Source organism: Lethenteron reissneri, chromosome 71 (assembly GCF_015708825.2).
Source record: "Lethenteron reissneri isolate LAM-NWPU_2019-01 chromosome 71, ASM1570882v1, whole genome shotgun sequence".
NCBI lineage: Eukaryota > Metazoa > Chordata > Hyperoartia > Petromyzontiformes > Petromyzontidae > Lethenteron > Lethenteron reissneri.
This window is the reverse complement of record NC_083849.1, coordinates 41,914-67,920: the sequence shown is the minus strand read 5'-3', so window position 1 is coordinate 67,920 and position 26,007 is coordinate 41,914. Positions and strand designations below refer to the sequence as shown.

General features: G+C 57.6%; 2 protein-coding genes across 2 annotated transcripts; one reads left to right on the top strand and one right to left on the bottom strand.

Moving 5' to 3' along the window:
• The first annotated feature begins 1,504 nt into the window (after positions 1 to 1,504).
• On the top strand, positions 1,505 to 7,224 carry NME7 (NME/NM23 family member 7). Its single transcript, XM_061580097.1, has 3 exons — positions 1,505 to 1,628; positions 4,241 to 4,348; positions 6,563 to 7,224. The coding sequence occupies exons 1-3, from the start codon at positions 1,530 to 1,532 to the stop codon at positions 6,593 to 6,595; spliced, it is 240 nt and encodes a 79-aa protein (XP_061436081.1). The 5' UTR covers positions 1,505 to 1,529; the 3' UTR covers positions 6,596 to 7,224.
• A 302-nt stretch (positions 7,225 to 7,526) lies between these two features.
• On the bottom strand, positions 7,527 to 18,794 carry LOC133361159 (sodium/potassium-transporting ATPase subunit beta-1-like). The gene is given in 7 exon segments (XM_061580032.1): positions 7,527 to 8,437; positions 11,609 to 11,689; positions 12,142 to 12,329; positions 14,214 to 14,277; positions 14,279 to 14,358; positions 14,508 to 14,636; positions 18,346 to 18,794. Coding segments are annotated over 7 exon segments (939 nt in total). The 5' UTR covers positions 18,458 to 18,794; the 3' UTR covers positions 7,527 to 8,152.
• Between the last annotated feature and the right edge of the window lie 7,213 nt (positions 18,795 to 26,007).

The following is a 26,007-nucleotide window of genomic DNA, read 5'->3' as shown; positions in this document are numbered from 1 at the left end:
ACAGGCGATGGCTCAGGAGTTGTGTGTGCGTGTACAGGCGATGGCACACGAGTTGTGTGTGTGTGTGTGTCCACTGTGTGTGTGTACACTGTGTGTGTGTACACTGTGTGTGTGTGTGTACACTGTGTGTGTGTACACCTGTGTGTGTGTGTACAGGCGATGGCTCAGGAGTTGTGTGTGTGTGTACACTGTGTGTGTGTGTACACTGTGTGTGTGTACACTGTGTGTGTGTACACTATGTGTGTGTGTACAGGCGATGGCTCAGGAGTTGTGTGTGTGTGTGTACACTGTGTGTGTGTACACTGTGTGTTTGTGTGTACACTGTGTGTGTGTGTACACTGTGTGTGTGTGTACACTGTGTGTGTGTACACTGTGTGTGTGTGTGTACACTGTGTGTGTGTGTGTACACTGTGTGTGTGTGTGTACACTGTATGTGTGTACACTGTGTGTGTGTGCACTGTGTGTGTGTGTGTACACTGTGTGTGTGTGTGTACACTGTGTGTGTGTGTACAGGCGATGGCTCAGGAGTTGTGTGTGTGTGTGTACACTGTGTGTGTGTGTGTACAGGCGATGGCACAGGAGTTGTGTGTGTGTGTGTGTACACTGTGTGTGTGTACACTGTGTGTGTACACTGTGTGTGTGTGTGTGTACAGGCGATGGCACAGGAGTTGTGTGTGTGTGTACACTGTGTGTGTGTACACTGTGTGTGTGTGTGTACAGGCGATGGCACAGGAGTTGTGTGTGTGTGTACACTGTGTGTGTGTACACTGTGTGTGTGTACACTGTGTATGTGTGTGTGTGTACAGGCGATGGCTCAGGAGTTGTGTGTGTGTGTACACTGTGTGTGTGTATACTGTGTGTGTATGTACACTGTGTATGTGTGTGTGTGTGTACAGGCGATGGCACAGGAGTTGTGTATGTGTGTGTACACTGTGTATGTGTGTGTGTGTAAACTGTGTGTGTATGTACACTGTGTATGTGTGTGTGTGTACAGGCGATGGCTCAGGAGTTGTGTATGTGTGTGTACACTGTGTATGTGTGTGAGTGTAAACTGTGTGTGTATGTACACTGTGTATGTGTGTGTGTACACTGTGTGTGTGTACACTGTGTGTGTACAGGCGATGGCTCAGGAGTCGTGTGTGTGTGTACACTGTGTGTGTGTACACTGTGTGTGTGTGTATGTACACTGTGTGTGTGTGTACAGGCGATGGCTCACGAGTTGTGTGTGTGTGTGTGTACACACTGTGTGTGTACACTGTGTGTGTGTGTACAGGCGATGGCACAGGAGTTGTGTATGTGTGTATACACTGTGTATGTGTGTGTGTGTACACTGTGTGTGTGTGTGTACACTGTGTATGTGTGTGTGTACACTGTGCGTGTGTACACTGTGTGTGTGTGTGTACACTGTGTGTGTGTACACTGTGTGTGTGTACACTGTGTATGTGTGTATGTACACTGTGTGTGTGTACACTGTGTGTGTGTGTATGTACACTGTGTGTGTGTGTACACTGTGTGTGTGTGTACAGGCGATGGCTCAGGAGTTGTGTGCCGGGGTTTGCGTGGCGCTTGAGGTGAGAGGCGACGACGCCGTGAGGAGGTTCCGGGAACTCTGCGGCCCCTCGGACCCCGTGGGTGACTCACTACCACTCACTACCACTCACTACCACTCACTCACTACCACTCACTACCACTCACTCACTACCACTCACTACCACTCACTCACTACCACTCACTCACTACCACTCACTACCACTCACTACCACTCACTCACTACCACTCACTCACTACCACTCACTACCACTCACTACCACTCACTCATTACCACTCACTCACTACCACTCACTCACTACCACTCACTACCACTCACTCACTACCACTCACTACCACTACCACTCCTACCATCATACCACTCACTCACTACACCTCACTACCACTCACTCACTACCACTCACTCACTACCACTCACTCACTACCACTCACTTACTACCACTCACTCACTACCACTCACTTACCACCATCACTCACTAACACTTACTACCACTCACTCACATACCACTCACTCACTACCACTCACTACCACTCACTTACTACCACTCACTCACTACCACTCACTACCACTCACTACCACTCACTCACTACCACTCACTACCACTCACTCACTACCACTCACTACCACTCACTACCACTCACTCACTACCACTCACTCACTACCACTCACTACCACTCACTACCACTCACTCACTACCACTCACTCACTACCACTCACTCACTACCACTCACTACCACTCACTCACTACCACTCACTACCACTCACTACCACTCACTCATTACCACTCACTCACTACCACTCACTCACTACCACTCACTACCACTCACTCACTACCACTCACTACCACTCACTCACTACCACTCACTACCACTCACTCACTACCACTCACTACCACTCACTCACTACCACTCACTCACTACCACTCACTTACTACCACTCACTCACTACCACTCACTACCACTCACTCACTACCACTTACTACCACTCACTCACTACCACTCACTCACTACCACTCACTACCACTCACTTACTACCACTCACTCACTACCACTCACTACCACTCACTCACTACCACTCACTCACTACCACTCACTTACAACCACTCACTCACTACCACTCACTCACTACCACTCACTCACTACCACTCACTCACTACCACTCACTCACTACCACTCACTCACTACCACTACCACTCACTACCACTACCACTCACTCACTACCACTCACTACCACTCACTCACTACCACTCACTCACTACCACTCACTTACTACCACTCACTACCACTACCACTCACTCACTACCACTTACTACCACTCACTACCACTCACTACCACTCACTCACTACCACTCACTCACTACCACTCACTACCACTCACTCACTACCACTCACTCACTACCACTCACTACCACTCACTCACTACCACTCACTCACTACCACTCACTACCACTACCACTCACTCACTACCACTTACTACCACTCACTAACCACTCACTCACTACCACTCACTACCACTCACTCACTACCACTCACTCACTACCACTCACTCACTACCACTCACTCACTACCACTCACTACCACTACCACTCACTACCACTACCACTCACTCACTTCCACTCACTACCACTCACTCACTACCACTCACTCACTACCACTCACTCACTACCACTCACTTACTACCAATCACTCACTACCACTCACTACCACTTACTACCACTCACTCACTACCACTCACTCACTACCACTCACTACCACTCACTTACTACCACTCACTCACTACCACTCACTACCACTCACTCACTCACTCACTACCACTCACTCACTACCACTCACTTACTACCACTCACTCACTACCACTCACTACCACTCACTACCACTCACTCACTACCACTCACTCACTACCACTCACTCACTACCACTACCACTCACTACCACTACCACTCACTCACTACCACTCACTACCACTCACTCACTACCACTCACTCACTAACACTCACTACCACTCACTACCACTCACTCACTACCACTCACTCACTACCACTCACTCACTACCACTCACTTACTATCACTCACTCACTACCACTCACTACCACTCACTCACTACCACTTACTACCACTCACTCACTACCACTCACTACCACTCACTCACTCACTACCACTCACTACCACTCACTCACTACCACTCACTCACTACCACTCACTCACTACCACTCACTACCACTCACTCACTACCACTCACTACCACTCACTCACTACCACTCACTCACTACCACTCACTCACTACCACTACCACTCACTACCACTACCACTCACTCACTACCACTCACTACCATTCACTCACTACCACTCACTACCACTCACTCACTACCACTCACTACCACTACCACTCACTCACTACCACTCACTACCATTCACTCACTACCACTCACTCACTACCACTACCACTCACTACCACTACCACTCACTCACTACCACTCACTCACTACCACTCACTACCATTCACTCACTACCACTCACTACCATTCACTCACTACCACTACCACTCACTCACTACCACTCACTCACTACCACTCACTCACTACCACTACCACTCACTCACTACCACTACCACTCACTACCACTCACTGACTACCACTCACTACCATTCACTCACTACCACTCTCTCCGTGCCCCCCGTCTCTCCCCTTCACAGGAAGTGGGGCGAATGCTGCGCCCAGCCTCTCTGCGCGCAGCGCTGGGCACAGACAAAATCCAGAACGCGGTCCACTGCACTGACCTCGTGGAGGATGGGGAGCTGGAGGTGAGTGGGTGGGGTGAGTGGGTGGTGAGTGAGGGTGGTGTGAGTAGGGGTGTGTGGGGGTGAGTGGGGGTGTGTGGAGGTGAGTGGGTGGGGTGAGTGGGGGTGTGTGGAGGTGAGTGGGTGGGGTGAGTGGGGGTGAGTGGGGGTGAGTGGGGGTGTGTGGAGGTGAGTGGGTGGGGTGAGTGGGGGTGTGTGGAGGTGAGTGGGTGGTGTGAGTAGGGGTGTGTGGGGGTGAGTGGGGGTGTGTGGAGGTGAGTGGGTGGGGTGAGTGGGGGTGAGTGGGGGTGAGTGGGTGGTGTGAGTGGGGGTGAGTGGGGGTGAGTGGGTGGTGAGTGGGGGTGAGTGAAGGTGAGTGGGGGTGAGTGAGGGTGAGTGGGGGTGAGTGGGGGTGAGTGAGGGGTGAGTGGGGTGAGTGGGGGTGAGTGGGTGGTGTTAGTGAGGGTGAGTGGGGGTGAGTGAGGGTGAGTGGGGGTGAGTGGGGGTGAGTGGGGGCGTGTGGGGGTGAGTGGGGGTGAGTGGGGGTGAGTGAGGGTGAGTGAGGGTGAGTGGGGGTGAGTGGGGGTGAGTGGGTGGTGAGTGAGGGTGGTGTGAGTGGGGGTGTGTGGGGGTGAGTGAGGAGTGAGTGGGGGTGAGTGGGGGTGAGTGAGGGTGTTTGGGGGTGAGTGGGGGTGAGTGAGGGTTAGTGGGGGTGAGTGGGGGTGAGTGAGGGTGAGTGGGGGTGAGTGAGGGGTGAGAGGGGGTGAGGGTGAGTGGGGGTGAGTGAGTGAGTGAGTGGCACGGGCTGTTGAAGAATTGGACCAATTTGGTACGGGAGGATGTGGAGCTGAGTGGATTTGCCGAAGACCGGTACCAGTTGTCAAGATCGGCCTCGTGAAGGACGCTGCTGCTGGGCAGCTGGAGGCAGTCGCCTCCAGCAACAACGGAGGAGGGCAGAGGAGCGATGCTCACAACAACGAGCGGAGCGCCGGGTAGCTAAAATGTAGCAAGTTGCACAGTAGAGGGCACAGGTGGTGCATCGGCCACTCATCTCAGTCAGTCGACCCCACAGCACCTGGGTCCGTCCCGTGAGCTGCCAGCAGCGATTACACCCTGCAGGTGTACCTAGCCTGGCACACGTGCCGTAGTGACATGACCCCCGCCAGTTGTTGTTGAGCCCATAGTGTACCTAGTCTGGCACGAGCGCCGTGGTGATGTCACCACCACTTAGTGGGAGATTGGCTGCTACTGGTGTGGTGTGCCGTGCTTGTCTCACTCCGTGTTCCCGTGTCTCTGTGTCTCCATGTCTCCGTGACCCCGTGTCTCCCCTGTGTCCCCGTGTCTCCCCTGTGTCCCCGTGTCTCCCCTGTGTCCCCGTGTCTCCCCTGTGTCCCCGTGTCTCCCTGTGTCCCGTGTCTCCCCTCTGTGTCCCCGTGTCTCTGTGTCTATGTGTCCCCGTGTCTCTGTGTCCCCGTGTCTCTGTGTCCCCGTGTCCTCTGTTGTCTCTGTGTCTCCGTGTCTCCGTGACCCCGTGTCTCCCCTGTGTCCCCGTGTCTCTGTGTCTATGTGTCCCCGTTGTCTCTGTGTCCCCGTGTCTCTGTGTCCCGTGTCTCTGTGTCTCCGTGACCCCGTGTCTCCCCTGTGTCCCCGTGTCTCCGTGACCCCGTGTCTCGTGTCCCCGTGTCTCTGTGTCTCCGTGACCCCGTGTCTCCCCTGTGTCCCCGTGTCTCCCCTGTGTCCCGTGTCTCTGTGTCCCGTGTCTCTGTGTCTCCGTGTCTCGTGACCCCGTGACCCCGTGTCTCCCCTGTGTCCCCGTGTCTCCCCTGTGTCCCCGTGTCTCCCCTGTGTCCCCGTATCTCTGTGTCTCTGTGTCCCCGTGTCTCTGTGTCCCCGTGTCTCTTGTCCCCGTGTCTCTGTGTCCCCGTGTCTCTGTGTCCCCGTGTCTCTGTGTCCCCGTGTCTCCCCGTGTCCCCGTGTCTCCCCTGTGTCCCCGTGTCTCCCCTGTGCCCCCGTGTCTCTGTGTCCCCGTGTCTTTGTGTCTCCGTGTCTCCGTGTCTCCGTGACCCCGTGTCTCCCCTGTGCCCCGTGTCTCTGTGTCTCTGTGTCTCCGTGTCTCCGTGTCTCCCCTGTGTCTCCGTGTCTCTGTGTCCCGTGTCTTTGTGTCTCCGTGTCTCTGTGTCTCTGTGTCTCCGTGTCTCCGTGACCCCGTGTCTCCCCTGTGTCCCCGTGTCTCCGCAGGTTGAATATTTCTTCCGGATTCTTGACAACTGAACCCTGAGAGTTCAAGCAAGAAACTCACCGCTTCGCTCACTCCCTCACCACCACTCACCACCACTCACCACCACTCACCCCCTGCTCCTCACCACCACTCACCGCATCCTCACCACCACTCACCACCACTCACCACCACTCACCCCCTGCTCCTCACCACCACTCACCACCCACTCACCACCCACTCACCACCCACTCACCCCCTGCTCCTCACCACCACTCACCACCACTCACCACCACTCACCACCACTCACCACCCACTCACCCCCTGCTCCTCACCACCACTCACCGCATCCTCACCACCACTCACCACCACTCACCACCACTCACCGCATCCTCACCACCACTCACCACCACTCACCACCACTCACCGCATCCTCACCACCACTCACCACCACTCACCGCATCCTCACCACCACTCACCACCACTCACCACCACTCACCACCACTCACCACCACTCACTGCATCCTCACGACCACTCACCACCACTCACCACCACTCACCGCATCCTCACCACCACTCACCACCACTCACTGCATCCTCACCACCACTCACCACCACTCACCGCATCCTCACCACCACTCACCGCATCCTCACCACCACTCACCACACTCACTGCATCCTCACCACCACTCACCACCACTCACGACCACTCACCACCACTCACCACCACTCCACCACCACTCACCGCATCCTCACCACCACTCACCACCACTCACGACACTCCCCCACCACTCCAACACCACTCACCGCATCCTCACCACCACTCACCACCACTCACGACCACTCACCACCACTCACCACCACTCCACCACCACTCACCGCATCCTCACCCCCTGCTCCTCCTCCACCCCCCCTCCCTTCCCCCGCCCCCCCCCCTCCCTCCGAGCCTCTGGTAATGATAAAACTCCTTAACAACACCGACACGACTCATAGTCATCATTTTTATTATCATAGCTGCTGCTGCTGTTGCTGCAGCTGTTGCTGTAACGTTACGGTACAACCACCACCACCGCACCACCACCACCGCACCACCACCACCGCACCACCACCACCGCACCACCACCACCGCACCACCACCACCGCACCACCACCACCACCGTTGGAGGTGGCAGGGTCTCAGCGGCTCCCTAGGGGCTCTGTGTTGAGAGGGGTTCGGGGTAGCCATGGCAACGGGTGGGGGGTATATTGCTTGTGGTCTCCACGGTGACGGTGGTGATGAAGGCGGTTTTGTCGTCACCACTGGTCTCCATGGCAACTGGTGACGGTGAATCCATCGTCGCCCGTTGTGTCCATGGTCACGGTGGTCTCCATGGCGACGGTGACAGTGACGGTGGTGACGGTGGGTACTTAGCCGCCGGCAGTCTCCGTGGCGACGGTGACAGTGACGGTGGTGACGGTGGGTACCTAGCCGCCGGCGGTCTCCATGGCGACGGTGACAGTGACGGTGGTGACGGTGGGTACCTAGCCGCCGGTGGTCTCCGTGGCGACGGTGACGGCGGGATACCCAAGTCGCCGGCGGTCTCCGTGGCGACCCCCTCGTCTCTCGCTGCCGCCTAGTCTCCGGCGGTCTCGCCGTCGGGCCTCACGGTGAGCTTGAACTCGACGCGCCCCAGGAAGCGGTCGCGCTCGCTGGTGCCCACGTTGGCGGCGTGCACGCGGCACTCGAGGCGCAGCTCGGCGCCGCGCGTCGCGTTCAGCACCCGCACGGCGAGCAGCGGCGCCGTGTAGTCCTCCTGCAGGCGCAGGCCGTAGTAGGGGAAGTACTGCAGCGGGAAGCCCGCGTGGCCGCCCATGCCGTGGTAGGAGAAGCCGCCCACCATGTCGCGGTCCTCCTCTCTCTGGGGGCGGGGGGGGGGGACAGGGGGGGACAGGGGGGGTGGTTGGTGGTGGGGCAGGAGGTGGTGGTTGACGTGGAGGGAGGGGTTGGTGACATGGGGGTGGATGGAGGTGGTGGTTGATGGAAGGGGTGGGCAGGAGGTGGGTGTGGTCACGTGAGTGGGTGGGTCGCGTGGGTGGGGTCGCTGTGGGTGTGTGGTCACGTGAGTGGGTGGGGTCGCGTGGGTGGGGTCGCGTGGGTGCGGTCGCGTGGGTGGGGTCGCGTGATGGGGTCGCGTGGGTTGGGGTCGCGTGGGTGGGGTCGCGTGGGTGGGGTCGCGTGGGTGGGGTCGCGTGGGTGGGGTCGCGTGGGTGGGGTCGCGTGGGTGGGGTCGCGTGGGTGGGTCGCGTGGGTGGGGTCGCGTGGGTGGGGTCGCGTGGGTGGGGTCGCGTGGGGTGGGGTCGCGTGGGTGGTAGCGTGGGTGGGTCGCGTGGGTGGGGTCGCGTGGGTGGTGGTCGCGTGGGTGGTGTCGCGTGGGGTGGTGTCGCGTGGGTGGTGTCGCGTGGGTGGTGTCGCGTGGGTGGTGTCGCGTGGGTGGGGTCGCGTGGGTGGGTCGCGTGGGTGGGGTCGCGTGGGTGGGGTCGCGTGGGTGGGGTCGCGGTGGGGTGCGTGGGTGGGGTCGCGTGGGGGGGTCGCGTGGGTGGGGTCGCGTGGGTGGGTCGGTGGGTGGGGTCGCGTGGGTGGGGTCGCGTGGGTGGGGTCGCGTGGGTGGGGTCGCGTGGGTGGGGTCGCGTGGGTGGGGTCGCGTGGGTTGGGTGGACCGTGGAACACAGCGGTGGTAGGCCCCAGTCACCTGCTGGCAATGGTTATGCAGCGGTAGCCCCACCGTGACCCCTGACCCTAGTGACTGTCACCCCTGACCCCAGTGACTGTGACCCCTGTGACTGTGACCCCAGTGACTGTGACCCCTGACCCCAGTGACTGTGACCCCAGTGACTGTGACTCCTGTGACTGTGACCCCAGTGACTGACCCCTGTGACTGTGACCCCAGTGACTGTGACCCCTGTGACTGTGACCCCAGTGACTGACCCTGACCCCAGTGACTGTGACCCCAGTGACTGTGACCCCTGACCCCTGTGACTGTGACCCCAGTGACTGTGACCCCAGTGACTGTGACCCCTGACCCCTGTGACTTGTGACCCCAGTGACGTGCAGTGAGGTCAATGGCTGGGGAGGCACTGGCTCGCGTCAGAGCCAGATTCACACAGAGGGGGGCGTGGCCTCACTGAGGGGGGCGTGGTCTCACTGAGGGGGGCGTGGCCTCACTGAGGGGGGCGTGGTCTCGCTGAGGCGGTGTGGCCTCGCTGAGGGGGCGTGGCCTCACTGAGGGGGGCGTGGTCTCGCTGAGGCGGTGTGGCTTCGCTGAGGGGGCGTGGCCTCACTGAGGGGGGCGTGGTCTCGCTGAGGCGGTGTGGCCTCGCTGAGGGGGCGTGGCCTCACTGAGGGGGGCGTGGTCTCGCTGAGGCGGTGTGGCCTCGCTGAGGGGGCGTGGTCTCACTGAGGGGGCGTGGTCTCGCTGAGGCGGCGTGGCCTCACTGAGGGGGCGTGGTCTCACTGAGGCGGTATGGCCTCGCTGAGGGGGCGTGGTCTCACTGAGGGGGCGTGGTCTCGCTGAGGCGGCGTGGCCTCACTGAGGGGGCGTGGTCTCGCTGAGGGGGCGTGGTCTCGCTGAGGCGGTGTGGCCTCGCTGAGGGGGCGTGGTCTCACTGAGGGGGCGTGGCCTCGTTGAGGGGGCGCGGCCTCACTGAGGGGGCGTGGTCTCGCTGAGGCGGTGTGGCCTCGTTGAGGGGGCGCGGCCTCACTGAGGGGGCGTGGTCTCACTGAGGCGGTGTGGCCTCGCTGAGGGGGCGTGGTCTCACTGAGGGGGCGTGGTCTCACTGAGGGGGCGTGGTCTCACTGAGGCGGCGTGGCCTCACTGAGGGGGCGTGGTCTCACTGAGGCGGTGTGGCCTCGCTGAGGGGGCGTGGTCTCACTGAGGGGGCGTGGTCTCACTGAGGGGGCGTGGTCTCACTGAGGCGGCGTGGCCTCGTTGAGGGGGCGTGGCCTCACTGAGGGGGCGTGGTCTCGCTGAGGCGGTGTGGCCTCGTTGAGGGGGCGCGGCCTCACTGAGGGGGCGTGGTCTCACTGAGGGGGCGTGGTCTCACTGAGGGGGCGTGGTCTCGCTGAGGCGGTGTGGCCTCGTTGAGGGGGCGTGGTCTCGCTGAGGCGGCGTGGCCTCACTGAGGGGGCGTGGTCTCACTGAGGCGGTGTGGCCTCGTTGAGGGGGCGCGGCCTCACTGAGGGGGCGTGGTCTCACTGAGGGGGCGTGGTCTCACTGAGGGGGCGTGGTCTCGCTGAGGCGGTGTGGCCTCGTTGAGGGGGCGTGGTCTCGCTGAGGCGGTGTGGCCTCGTTGAGGGGGCGCGGCCTCACTGAGGGGGCGTGGTCTCACTGAGGGGGCGTGGCCTCACTGAGGGGGCGTGGTCTCACTGAGGCGGTGTGGCCTCGTTGAGGGGGCGTGGCCTCGCTGAGGGGGCGTGGCCTCACTGAGGGGGCGTGGCCTTGCTGAGGGGGCGTGGTCTCACTGAGGGGGCGTGTCCCCACTGAGGGGCGTGGCCTCACTGAGGGGGGCGTGGCCTCACTGAGGGGGCGTGTCTGACACGTCCCCCTCAGTGAGGCAGATGTGATAGCTGCCTCCCTTGGTGCTTTTTCATTGCAGTTTCATGACGAGACCAGCGAGCCTAACTATCTTTATACACACACGTGAAATAAGTTACCTACCTGGAGTATGGAAGGCGAGGACATGAAATGAAGGGGTCTACAAACATCACATTGGTGACACACTGAGATAGTGACATGCACGCGCTTATTGCCCGCGCTCCATCCAGTTACTGAGGGGTTGCGCAATCAGAGGGGAGGCTGAGCTCGTCGCTGCCTCACCTCTCGTCTTTCCCTCTATTTGCAGCGGAGCTCCGCAAATGTTGCGATTTTGACTTTAAAAATTATCGTACAGAAATGACATTTATAACACAGATCAGTGGAAAAATCTGAATATTTTATTTTAAAATATTTTTATTGGAGTTTGACAGGGGAGGCTCTACCTCCCCTGCCTCCCCTGACCACATGTGACTGGTGACCCCCCCCCCCCCGGCTGACCTTTACTGCGCAGGTCACGGGGATGATGTTGGGGTTGTAGTGACGCAGAACTTCATTGGGGAGACTCGCGTTGGGGGCCACCTGGGGACATGTGGGGGACAGATGCGGGGTTAGACACAGTGACCCCATCAGTGACCCAGTGACCCCACTAGTGACCCCACTAGTGACCCCTGAGTGACCCCTGAGTGACCCCACTAATGACCCCACTAGTGACCCAGTGACCCCACCAGTGACCCCGTGACCCCACTAGTGACCTCACTAGTGACCCCACCAGTGACTCCACAAGTGACCCCACAAGTGACCCCACTAGTGACCCCACTAGTGACCCCGTGACCCCACTAGTGACCCCACTAGTGACCCCACTAGTGACCCCACCAGTGACCCCACCAGTGACCCCACTAGTGACCCCACTAGTGACCTCACCAGTGACCCCACTAGTGACCCCACCAGTGACCCCACTAGTGACCCCACCAGTGACCCCATGACCCCGCGAGTGACCCCGCGAGTGACCCCGCGACTGTGCCCCCAGCGACCTCGGGCACGAATCCGATGACGCGGTTCATCTTGATGATGATGCAGGGCTCCCCGCTGGCGAAGCCGAAGCTGAGATCCTCCAGGCCGGAGCACGGCCCCAGCCACTCGCGCCGGAAGCGGCACGACGAGCGGGGCCCACGGCCCGTTCCCACGGGGCCCTGGTCACGCGGGCCCAGCGGGAAGTCGCCTGCAGACACAGCAATCACAATCACCACCACAATCACCACCACAATCACCACCACAATCACCACCACAATCACAATCACCACGGGGCCCTGGTCACGCGGGCCCAGCGGGAACTCGCCTGCAGACACAGCAATCACAATCACCACCACAATCACCACCACAATCACAATCACCACGGGGCCCTGGTCACGCGGGCCCAGCGGGAACTCGCCTGCAGACACAGCAATCACAATCACCACCACAATCACCACCACAATCACAATCACCACGGGGCCCTGGTCACGCGGGCCCAGCGGGAACTCGCCTGCAGACACAGCAATCACAATCACCACCACAATCACCACCACAATCACAATCACCACGGGGCCCTGGTCATGCGGGCCCAGCGGGAAGTCGCCTGCAACAACCACAATCACCACAATCACAATCACCACCACAATCACAATCACCACCACAATCACCACCACAATCACCACAACAACCACAATCACCACCACAATCACCGCAATCACCACCACAATCACCACAACAATCACCACCACAATCACCACAACAACCACAATCACCGCAATCACCACCACAATCACCACCACAATCATCACCACAATCACCACCACAATCACCATCACAATCACTGCCACAATCACCACCACAATCACTACCACAATCACTACCACAATCACTACCACAATCACCACAACAATCACTACAATCACAATCACCACCACAATCACCACCACAATCACCCACCACAATCACCACCACAATCACTACAACCACAATCACCACAACAATCACCACCACAATCACCATCACTACCACAATCACCATCACTATCACTACCACAATCACCATCACTACCACAATCACCATCACTACCACAATCACCATCACAATCACTACCACAATCACCATCACAATCACCATCACAATCACCACCACAATCACCACCACAATCACCACCACAATCCCTACAACCACAATCACCACAACAATCACCACCACAATCACCACCACAATCACTACAACCACAATCACCACCACATCACCACCACAATCACCACCACAATCACCACCACAATCACCACCACAATCACCACAATCACCACAATCACCACCACAATCACCACCACAATCACCACCACAATCACCACCACAACCACCACCACAACCACAATCACAACCACAATCACCACCACAATCACAATCACCACCACAATCACCACCACAATCACCACCACATTCACCACAACAACCACAATCACTACAACCACAGCAACCACGTGAAGAGGATTTTAACGGCAATAACAACTTGAGATGGTGAATACATGATGGTGGTGGTGAGTAGGTGATGATGTGGTGGTGGTGAGTAGGTGGCGGTAGTGGTGAGTAGGTGATGATGTGGTAGTGGTGGTGAGTAGGTGGGGGTGGTGAGTGTGGTGGTCAGTATGTGGTAGTCGTGAGTAGGTGGCGGTGGTGGTGAGTCGGTGGTGGTGAGTAGGTGGGGGTGGTGGTGAGTAGGTGGCGGTGGTGGTGGTGATGATGTGGCGGTGGTGAGTAGGTGGTGGTGGTGAGTAGGTGGCGGTGGTGGTGAGTCGGTGGTGGTGAGTAGGTGGTGGTGGTGAGTAGGTGATGATGTGGTGGTGGTGGTGAGTAGGTGATGATGTGGTGGTGGTGGTGGGTAGGGGGTGGTGTGGTGGTGGTGGTGAGTAGGTGGTGGTGTGGTGGTGGTGGTGAGGAGGTGGTGGTGGTGGTGAGTAGGTGGTGGTGGTGGTGAGTAGGTGGTGGTGGTGGTGAGTATGTGATGCTGTGGTGGTGGTGGTGAGTAGGTGGTGGTGGTGGTGAGTAGGTGGTGGTGGTGGTGAGTCGGTGGTGAGGATCTCACCGCAGTCCTTGAGCTTCTGCTGCTTCTCGTCCGCGTACGAGTCGAGCAGGTGGTTCAGGCTGTCCCACGTGGGCTGTGAACGAGTCGCTGCTGTCCGCAGAGAAGGCGATCTCCATCTTTTGGGCTCTGGGTCGCATCGACAGCCCTGGGGGGGGTGGGGGCACCGGGGGGGTGGGGGCACCGGGCGGGGGGCGGGGGACAAGGGGTCAGAGACACGGAGACGCTGATTGTCCCCCCCCCCGTGTCCTTGTGGCTCTCCGTGTGTCCCCCCGTGCCCCCCCCCCCGAGGCTCACCGGGGGGGCTCACGCGGTCCTGCCACTTGGGCTTGAAATCGTCCAGGGTGAGCAGCATCACTTGGATGGTGGCCACGAAGAGAGCGGCCAGGCAGCCGTAGAACACCAAATAGAAGCCTCCGATCTTCACTGGGGACACACGGGGAGATGAGAGGGGCATGGGGGAGACACGGGGGGCATGGGGGAGACACGGGGGGGAGACACGGGGGGGGCATGGGGGAGACACGGGGAGACACGGGGGGGCATGGGGGAGACACGGGGAGACACGGGGGGGAGACACGGGGGGCATGGGGGAGACACGGGGGGGGAGACACGGGGGAGAAGATCTGTATTTATTCTGCAGGAGGAATCCGATGAGCTATGAAGCTCCCCAGCTCCCCATGTCCCCCACCGTGTGTCTCCTCGTGTCTCTCCCTGTGTCCCCCCCCCCCCCGTATCTCAGTCCCCCCACCCGCCCCAAGTCGAGACTAAACAAGGATAGACAATTTTGATTTAAAGCTTTCGTGACTGCAGGGATTAATATTCTTGGTTCTTTCGGTAAAGTCACGGAGAAGTGGGGAAAAATGATTATTTTTTCATTATTTTTTCATTATTTTTTCCTTTATACGTGACTTTACCGAGAGATCCAAGAACAAGGATAGACAATGTGCAGAAAACATTAAGTCAATAACACATTCCGACAAATTCACCAGAAATGCACAAACTAACAAAACACGATCTCGTTAAAAACGTTAAAAACGAGACCGTGGTTTTTATTTCCCCCCGACGAATGCTCGCGACGCGAGACGTCGTGAGACGTCGCGAGCCGCGTTTGCGGACTCTGGTGCCCGTGGCAGCAAGACGCACGCTGCGCTCACCCGTGAGTCGGCATTGTACGCGGCTTCAACACGGCGTCGACGAATACTATTACCCGTGAGACTCCACTAGACAGGTTTCACTACAATAATGTGTTATATATTACGAAGTTATCGCCTCGCATATTGTTGTAATATACGGGGATTACAAACCATCCGTAGCTATTCCAGTAAAAGTAACGACCTCGCCTGGTGTACAGGAGGTCGTGGGTTCAATCCCGGACCCTGACAACGCCTGCTGCTGTATATTTAGAGTTTGCGTGTCTCTCTCATCATCATCACGGTGGCTAGGAGATGTTAACTACCTCTTCTGGTGTACAGGAGGTCGTGGGTTCGATCCCGGACCCTGACAACGCCTGCTGTATATTTAGACTCTGCGTGTCTCTCTCATCATCATCACGGTGGCTAGGAGATGTTAACTACCTCGCCTGGTGTACAGGAGGTCGTGGGTTCCATCCCGACCCTGACAACGCCTGCTGCTGCTGCAGTATATTTAGACTCTGCGTGTCTCTCTCTCCGTGGTGGTCACTGCGTGGATTTCCCTCCGGGCCCTGCAGCAGCAGCAGCGAACCACCGCGCGAGTCATCCCTGGTGGTGGTTGGTGGTGCGTGGTGGTGGTGCGTGGTGGTGGCCTCAATGTGCACCTGGCCTGGCACAGGCGACGTCACCGTCAGTTAGTGGCGAATGGCGGGTATTGGTATTGGAGCGTGGTGGTGGTTGTTGTTGGTGGTGGTAGTGGTGGTGGTTCTGGGTGGTAGTGGTGCGTGGTGGTGATGGTTGTGGTGATGGTTGGTGTCTAACATTTGAACCTCATGGCGGTTACCCCGGTGTCCCCATAGCGCCCGGGCTCGCACAATGTCCGTGACGCAGTCGAGTTGAGTCTGTTGGTGGTCGGCGATGCGGCAATCCACTCATCTCGACGAGCTGTGCACAATGCACGATTCAAAGTTGGATTTCTGGATAACGGATGTTTGTGTGCCGATGTTTGGCGTTTCGACATCGCGGAGTGGCACTGATTTCGGATTGATTGGGACCCCAGTCGCGGAGTGAAGAACTCCCCTGTGAACAAAAATCGTGTCCCAGCAATAAAACAGTGAATTGCCTCGGCCCATTTTGTGTTATTTGGTACCTCGGGGTACCGCCAAAGGGACAATTTGACCAGTAACAAGAACTTGCTGTTTAACACGTCGTCGGGATTTCGCGACCCACCATCATCCGTAATAGAGGGCTGCTTGCTAAATGCTGTCGTGGGTTCACTCTCCAGCATGCAATCGGCGTGGTGCTGAACTAGTGGAGAGTAGAGAAATACGCGGTGCGCATTGTGAAACGGGTGCCACCGAGGGCGAACAGGTGGGAGCGTTGCAACACGAGGCTGGCACCGACAACGCGACAGTAGTTAAGGGGAGAAGCGGGTGCCACCGAGGGCGAACAGGTGGGTACGCTGAGACCGGAGGTTGGCGTCTAGGAGACGGGAGATGGGGGGTGATGATAAGTACGTGAGCTTCGCCACTGGGGAGACAAAGGCAGCCGGGCGTGGTGCTGGCCACCCACCCGCTTCTGTGCCACAGTGCCGGCCTACAGCATACGGGGGATCTTTCTCTTAGTTGTTTTTGTCTGTGTGTGTGTGTCTGTGTGTGTCTGTGTGTGTGTCTGTGTGTGTGTCTGTGTGTGTGTGTCTGTGTGTGTCTGTGTGTGTGTGTCTATGTGTGTGTGTGTCTGTGTGTGTCTGTCTGTGTGTGTGTCTGTCTGTGTGTGTCTGTGTGTGTGTGTGTCTGTGTGTGTGTGTCTGTCTGTGTGTGTGTGTGTATGTGTGTGTGTCTGTCTATGTGTGTCTGTGTGTGTGTCTGTGTGTGTGTCTGTGTGTGTGTGTCTGTGTGTGTGTGTCTGTGTGTGTCTGTGTGTGTGTGTGTGTCTGTGTGTGTCTGTGTGTGTGTGTGTGTCTGTGTGTGTGTGTCTGTCTGTGTGTGTGTCTGTATGTATGTGTGTGTGTTTGCGTGTGTGTGTCTGTCTGTGTCTGTGTGTGTGTCTGTGTGTGTGTCTGTGTGTGTGTGTCTGTGTGTGTGCCTGTGTGTGTGTCTGTCTGTGTGTGTCTGTGTGTGTGTCTGTGTGTGTCTCTGCGTGTCTCTGCGTGTGTGTCTGTGTGTGTGTCTGTCTGTGTGTCTGTCTGTGTGTGTGTCTGTGTGTGTGTCTGTCTGTGTCTGTCAGTGTGTCTGTGTGTGTGTCTGTGTGTGTCTGTGTGTGTGTCTGTGTGTCTGTGTGTGTGTCTGTCTGTGTGTGTGTCTGTGTGTCTGCGTGTGTGTGTGTATCTGCGTGTCTCTACGCGTGTCTGTGTGTGTCTGTGTGTGTGTCTGTGTGTCTGTGTGTGTGTCTGTGTGTCTGTGTGTGTGTCTGTGTGTGTGTCTGTGTGTGTCTGCGTGTGTGTCTGTGTGTGTGAATGTCTGTGTGTGTGTCTGTGTGTGTGTGAATGTCTGTGTATGTGTCTGTGTGTCTGTGTGTGTGTATCTGCGTGTCTCTACGCGTGTCTGTGTGTGTGTCTGTGTGTGTGTCTGTGTGTGTGTCTGTGTGTGTGTGTGTGTCTGTGTGTGTGTGTAATTGTGGTGACTCATTGCCCCCTTCTGACAAGCGAGCCAGTCTGAGTACAAATACAAATGAAATGTGTTTCTGCTCATGTTACTTTACTTTGTTTTATTTACTTCATGGCCTGTTTTTCTTGTTTTACAGTCCCGCATGCAAACGTACAAATATTGTCTTGTTTTATATCGGAGTGCTAACACACGCTTCCGTGTTTTTTCATTGTTGAACCGTTAACACATTGCGCTGTCATGGCCATCGAAGAAGCATCGCTGCGTTCCGAACTTACGAACCGTTCGGCTTTACTTACGTACTTACGAACGGACGGATCTCATTCAACGAATTCACGTTCGCAAGATCCCCCCCCCCATCCCAGGGTCCCCCCGTTGGGTCCCAGGCCCCCCGCTACTCACGCCAACTGTTGCCCGTCCTCCCCATGAACTCCTTCTTCTGCTTGTTCCAGATGAACTCCTTCCAGCCCCCGCTCTCCGCCGCCGCCGCTCCTGCCGCTGCCTTGTCAGCCATGGCCACTCCGCTCGGTGCCTCTCCTTGAGTCCTTCTGCGTCTCTCCTGCGTCTCTCCCTGTTGTCCCTCAGTCTCTCCCTGCGTCTCTCCCTGTTGTCCCTCAGTCTCTCCCTGCGTCTCTCCCTGTTGTCCCTCAGTCGCTCCCTGCGTCTCTCCCTGTTGTCCCTCAGTCGCTCCCTGCGTCTCTCCCTGTTGTCCCTCTGCGCCCCTCCTGTGTCGCCCCCTGTCGCTGCTGTCTCTGCGTCGTCTCCCCTCCACGCGTGTGTCCCCTTCTCCCGCTCCACGTGTCCCGCGTCTGCCCGTCGTCCCAGGTGACACTGAGACCGAGTGAGGCGCCTCGCTCCGTCAAATCTACCTGCGGAGCGACGTGATTGGCTGCTCGTGTGGGCCCCCTCTCCCCTTAGCCCCACCCGGTAAATATTTCCACTCTCAAAGCCAGCAAGCGACCTTTGGAGTGCTAGAGGTGAGTTAATCATTCACCATTTAACTTCTAAATGAGCTTTGTGTTTTTACCACTCTCAACTTTCACGGCCCCCGGGGCGTGCAGGAATGTGATGGGTGGGGGTGTGGATGGGGGAGGAGGGGTGCCCAGTCCCCTTCAGAGTACCCTTCAGAGTCCCCTTGACACCCGCACAGCTTATGGAGGTCACCTCCGTGATGGTGGCCTGGCACAAGCGTCGTGGTGGCGTCACCGTCACTTCGTGTTGGTCATGGTGGTGGTGATGGTGGTGATAATGGTGGCTTTCGATGGTGATAATGATGTTGGTGGTGATGTTGGTGGTGGCCGTGAGTGGGAATCGGGTTTGTAGCGCAGCGCTAACCACTGCCCTCTCTTCTACCCTCCGTTAAACTAAATAAAACAAAGCTCCCCCATATAACCTCTTCATAGGCTCTTTGACTGTTTTATAACCTGCTGGTGGAAGTGCTGTTTGCGAGCACGAGTTGTAGTTTTAACTATTTTACTCCTAAACTAAGCCACGTTTTTGTTCTATTCACCAGATGTGAGGTCCCACTGAGCTACTATCCACGTCTTTTTCAGAAGAGACCTGGCAGCAAATGATCGCTCAACAACGCGGCATTATCACCATCAACCACGTGGACATCGAAAGCAGCGCTAAATACTCTGGAACGTGTGGCGTTCATTATAAAGAAGAGAAATCCACGTGACCACCACGGGGAGATAAGAGAGACACGCAAACTCCAAATATACAGCAGCAGGCGTTGTCAGGGTCGGGATCGATCCCACGACCTCCTGCATACCAGGCGAGGGAGTTAACATCTCCTAGCCACCGTGGGCGCCTCTTTACAGACTGTTTTATAACCTTCTGCTTGCAAGTGCTGGGTGGGCAGGTCGCCAGCATTGGCTCATGCAGAGCCTGACGGCTGCAGCCGCTGCTGCTGATGAGGCACTGAATGTCGCAACCCGGCCTTGCCTATAAACCATCTGCAGAGGTCACCAGCATGGCTTCAAGCAGAGACTGACGGCTGCCGCTGCTGATGAGAATGTCACAACACACCCACATTCACACACAACGACACATGTCCCCCGCTGTGTCCTTCAACCGACTGTTGGGGGGGCGAGCGCTAGTCGAGAGCAGCAGCAGCGCCTCTGAAGGCCCCGGGACTGGCACACGAGGGGGGTGGGTGGGTGGCCAGCACCACGCCTGGCCGCCTTTGTCTCCCTCGTGGCGATGTTTACTCCACACCTCTATACCAGGTACTCATCAGAAGCTGAGTCGACCTCGGGTATGCCCACAAACTAATTAACAAAGACAAAGATCCTCCGTGTAGCCTTGACAGACTATTGGGGCAAGTGCTGTTAGCGAGCGGTACCTTTGAAGGCCGGCACTGTGGCACACGAGGGGGTGGGTGGCCAGCACCACGCCCGGCCACCTTTGCCTCCCCAGTGGCGATGTTTACTACACACGGGTCACCAAGTACTAATTCGAGGCTGAGTCGACCTAAAGGAGGCCCAGGACCGGTTCAGATAATCGTGGCTGGTTTTGGCCGTGAGCGCAGCGCCAACCGCTGCGCCACCGCTCTCCCCGGCACTCATTAACACAGGCGCACGATGACCGACACCGCAACCTCGGCCGCCCTTCGGCACCGAGTGGCGGTGACGTCTCCACGTTTCCTGGTGATCTTACACGCATGTAGACATGTAGGTTGAGCTTCTTTCGCACCGTACGTACGTGATGTCGTCACTTGTGAGCCAATCAGGTGCGACGACCAGAGGGGGGCATTGGGGGTTAATGTGTTCATATAAATTACAATGGGAATATATTGTTACTTGGGTTTTCACGGTTTAATCAACATATGTAATGTACGTTATGTATGTACATCATGTATGTACATTATGTCTATACATTATGTATGTGAAGTATGGGAATTGACGGCAGGAACTTCTTGACGGGAACACACTTTTATTAAATCTTTACGTGTCACAATACAACGTGTGGTCTCCTTTCTTCCGACTACACACTCCACTAATCTCGTGTAAACTCTAGGCCTCTGGCTACACACGATACCCTTCACTCGTGTAGACCCTACGCCTCTGGCTACACAATACACTCGACTCGTGTAGACCCTATGTCTCTGGCTACACAATACACTCGACTCGTGTAGACCCTATGTCCCTGGCTACACAATACACTCGACTCGTGTAGACCCTATGTCCCTGGCTACACACACTGCATTCGGCTCGTGTAGACCTTATGCCTATGGCTACACACACTACACTCGCCTCTGGGTTACACAGAGTCCCGGTCCCGTTAGGACAGCGGGACTAGGTACCGCAGGGCCCTAGGTCTTCATCCCCGTCTTCATTCTTCGCTGGTTACACACTGCCCTCACGCCTGTGTGCATCCCCTTTTATAGCCCCTGCTCACGAGAGGCGGAGCTGATGCGTACTTCAACGTGAGCATCGCTCCTTAATGAACCAATCACGACGCACTCTCTCTACGATCCGTTTTCCCCAGCGCGTGTTAACACTCCTCCACCAATCACACCGCGCTGCCACCCGAATCACTCCCTCTCAGCACGTCACCGGCCCACAGCCAATCAGTACCCCGTAACCCACGACCCCGCGCTGACCCCTGATCCTCCCACCGTCAGCGCACGTCACCACCTACACAGCCAATCATCACGCGCTGGCATACGATCTCTAATCCCAGCGCGTATCACCTCTACATCACCCCCTCCCACATAGCTTGCAGCCGGCCCGGCTGTTAACCAACAACACAACCTAACGTCAATGCAGTAACAAAGAAACTCCACCTCTCAGTGTGCCCCGTAACGCAACAACAACAACACAACAACAACACTTAAATAAGAAGCAATATACAGCCCGACGAACAACACAATAAAAGCGAACACCAGAAAACGAACGCGCCAAGTGTCTCTGTGACTAAACGCAGTGACGAGGCGCTCCGGCTGCCTCGACTCCTCACGTGGTAGGTCATAAAAAGTAGCGCGACCTAGCGCGAGTCCGTCTGGCCGGTCCGTCATATGGGACGGGACGCTGGCGACCGTCCGGTGGCTCCGGCAGCTCTAGACGGCGCGGATCGGGCCTGGAAGGACCGGCCCCGCCGCGAAGATCCGGCCGCCGGTGGTCGGCAGCTGTCAGTTCCGAGACACCTGGGAGCGGATCAGGCGGAGACATGTGAGGCTCAAGCAAAGACCTTTCCCCCTTAGGGTCGTCGGTCACGTCACATGCTCGGCCCTCACGACACAAGGGGAGGCCATATGGAGGCGAGAACGGTTTCAGTCGGGAGGGGTGGACGTACCAACGGCGTTTTCCCCATTTTATCTGAACGCACTGGGGGCGTGCAACCCGCACGACCTCCACGGGTCCCCGCCACGGCTTCAACAATTTAGGTGACGTAGCCAAAGGTGCCTGAGGGCAATGCAGCCAGGCCCTGTCACCTGGTTCCCAATTTGCACGGACACCTTCCGTGCCCGCAACCGCTCGTTTGCAATTTGGCGAGCCCGCGAATTAAGCCGTGCGGCCTCCCTTGCCTCTGTCAGCTTATGAATATTGAATTTAATATGCTCTGCCAATTTCGAATTAGTTCGTGGTGCGGGCAGACCCAGCTGCGTTTCCATGGGCGGGTCGGCTTCCCGACCGTACATCAGATAAAACGAGGAAAATCCCGTAGCTGCATGGGGGGCCATTCTATACGCGGCAAGGACCCCAGGGACCTGCAGGTCCCAATCAACATGTGCCTCACACACCTGCTGGCACAACATAGAAGTCAATGTCCTGTTAAGCCTCTCCACCATCCCGTCCGTCTGCGGGTGGTACGGGGAGGTACGCACCTTCTTGGTACCCAACAGGTCGCACACCTCTTGCAGTAATTTACTCGAAAAATTTTTCCCTTGGTCAGTCAGCAAGCGTTCGGGAGCCCCCTTGTCCAGGACGTAGCCCTGGACAAAGGCGTCCGTCACAGCCGCCGCCGACTGGTTGGCGAGTGGCCACGCCATAGGCCACCGGGTAAAATATTCGACCCCCACCAACAGGTACTTATTACCCCTAGGCGTGACCGGAAAAGGCCCCAGAATATCGAGTGCAACGAGCTCGTTAGTGCGCGAGACCTGGATGGATTGCAGCGGTGGATTAGCTGCCACGGGCGGTGGTTTCCGTCTGGCGCACTCAACACAACCCTTCAGAATATTCACCACGTCACCCCCCATTCCCGGCCAATAATAGTCACGCTGAAGTAGGGCAAGCGTTTTGTTAACTCCCAAATGCAAGAGGCGTTCGTGTGCGGCCAAGACAATTTTCCCCTTCACAGCAGAAGGCACCACAATCGCGTGCCGCCGGGACAAACTGTCCCATCTCATTAACAGGCCTTGCTTAAGTACGTAGGAGCCAGTTCGTTCATGGTCGCCTTCGGAACCCCCCGTCCTTCGGCGCAATGCTAGCAGAGAGCTGTCCACCATTTGGAGACGGCCCCACTCAATCAGCGACAGTGAGAGCAGCGAGTCCTGACCCCCTGGGGTAGCGGGACCATCCCCAATTGGTGTGCCCGCGGTCGCAACCAATGCCCCCTCGCCTTCCGTAACTGGCGGTCTACAGCGCGCCGATCCCGATAAGCACGCACATTTGTGACAAGGCAACAATCGCGACAGAGCATCAGCATTTGTGTGTCGCGCGCACAGCGAATCGACCCATTCGAGGTCCTCCTTCGGATTAACGTTTTGAGTGGGGCTCGGATCAGCCTGCGCAACCAGCCGCTCTTCCGCAGGGACCCGTGCCGCGTGAGCTAGCACGGTGCCCTGCTGAATGACGGCCGGCCGCGACCCAGCGTTTAAACCCCTGACAACCGGATCCCTGTCAGCCTCAACCAAAGTGTGAGCCACCGACAAATCGAGACCTCCAACAGCCCTATTAGAAGGACCCAAAAGCGTGCCTTGATCCGAGGTCTCCCTCACCCATGGTTTCCGCAACCGGAGGGGAATTAACATTTGTGAACCCGGGGGCACGTGCACGGTCTGTGCTGCTAACGCTTGTATCGTAGCGCACGCCGTCCGAATTTCAGTAGGGTTCGTCAAAAATGAAATACGGCGACCCGATGGTAGTTCAATGCAACGCTGATCAATGAGAATTTTGATGGGCATTTTTGCCAAAAATCTGTGCCCAATAGACAAGGAACCGCCAGGGAGGACGAAACGAAAACGGGTCCCGACAATTTGATATCCCCAATGCAAATAGACGCCCTAATCTGACCGATAATGCCCAACGATCCCCCATTAGCGGCGTAAAATGGCACATCCACTGGAAGCAGCGGACGACATTGTACAGGGAGAATGTTGTAAATGAGATCCGATATAATAGTCGCCGATGCCCCCGTGTCCACTAACACCCTGACCTCGACCCCATCAATAGATCCCGTAACGACGGATGAACCCGCTCTGGCAGCCACTATTCTGTTGCCCCAACTCCGACCATTTAATGTTTCCCCGGACCCGGCCGAACCCCCCTCGCCGAACCGAATCCCCGAACTCTACTCGGCTCTCCCCCGCCGCAACGCGACGACCCATATGTGTCGAGTATGCGGGCCAAGCATGTGAGGTGCCGCGACTTGCCGGGGTTTGCAGGGACGACTTGGGGCCTTGGTCGTCGTCCAGCCGAGGTCCCATGGCGCGCTGACGTGGGGCGCGGCAACCGGAGGCCACGTGGCCCCGGAGGCCGCAGTTATAGCAGGTGATGACAGTCGTCGGAGATCTCGGTTGCTCCAGCTTGCGGGCCGCTCGCAGAGGCGAACGACCCCCCGATCTCCAGTCCCCGGTCGTCCCGCGATGAACGGCTCCTCTCGTGGGCTGACGGACTTGGGGCACGGTGACAACTGGGCCCGGAGTTGAGGCCACGGCAGCGTTGCAGACGACTCCCTGTTTACGTTGAAGGACCTCGTGCGCTTGTATGCTTGTGGCGACCCGTAAGGATGAAATATCGGTCTCATCGGCCGTGTTGATGGGGACCCCAGGTCCTGCGCCAACTTAAGCAGCTGCTCCAAAACCATGGCATCTTGGCCCTCCTCGTCCATACGAGGGAACGCGGCGTCGGCGAGAGCAAGCAACGCCGTGCGGTAGGCGAGCACGGTCCTCCGTGTCCGCCTTCCGTCTTGCATAAAAATGATGGCGGCACGCCGAGGGAGGACCATAGACCTTGGCCATGAGAGCCAGCGCATCCTTGAGCGTGGAGCGGTCCGACCTGCGTGCGGACGTGAAGGCCGCGAGCGCGTTGTCATCCAGCATGGCAGGCAGTGCCCGCAGTGCCCGTAGCGTCGGACCAGGCGGACATCTCCTGATGCGCCAAAAATCTGCGCTGAAATTGGCTCCAATCCCCGCCTTCCGCCTTGAAGGCTGACAACGTGGGAAGGCGCTGCTGAAAGATGAAGTCGTCCTCCTCCTCGTGCTTCCTCTCTGCCGCCCCGTCGGTGTGTAAGATGGCGGCCCCCTCGGCGGGTGTGTGATGGCGGTCCGCCGCGCGCGTTGGTGATGTCAGCGGGCGCGCATGGAGAACCGCTGCCACGTGGTGATGGCCGTTCCCGCCAAAAGTCGGTGCAGATGAAATGGCGGCCATCGCCAAATCGTTTTGGCGGGAATCTGCAGGGCGTCCCTGCAGAACGTCGGCCGCCGTTCCCGCTCCTCCCGACGAGCTTATCTCCGCCAGGATGGACGCGGCGGCGAGCAGCAGCTCCGCCAGACGGGAGTGCGCTTCGCGAAGCACGGCATCAGTCCCCCGTCGCTCGTCCGGCGCCGTCGGCGGATCCTGCCCCGTGGGCAACTCCTCTTCCTCACCCAACCGATGCCAGCTGGCCCGCGTCGTCGAGGTTGTCCCCGTGGTCAATCCCGTGGGTCCGACGGTTCCTCCTTGTATCCATGCTTGGAAGACCGTTTCACTTCTGGACGCCAGTTGAAGTATGGGAATTGACGGCAGGAACTTCTTGACGGGAAACACACTTTTTATTAAATCTTACGTGTCAGAATACAACGTGTGGTCTCCTTTCTTCCGACTTCACACTCCACTAATCTCGTGTAAACTCTAG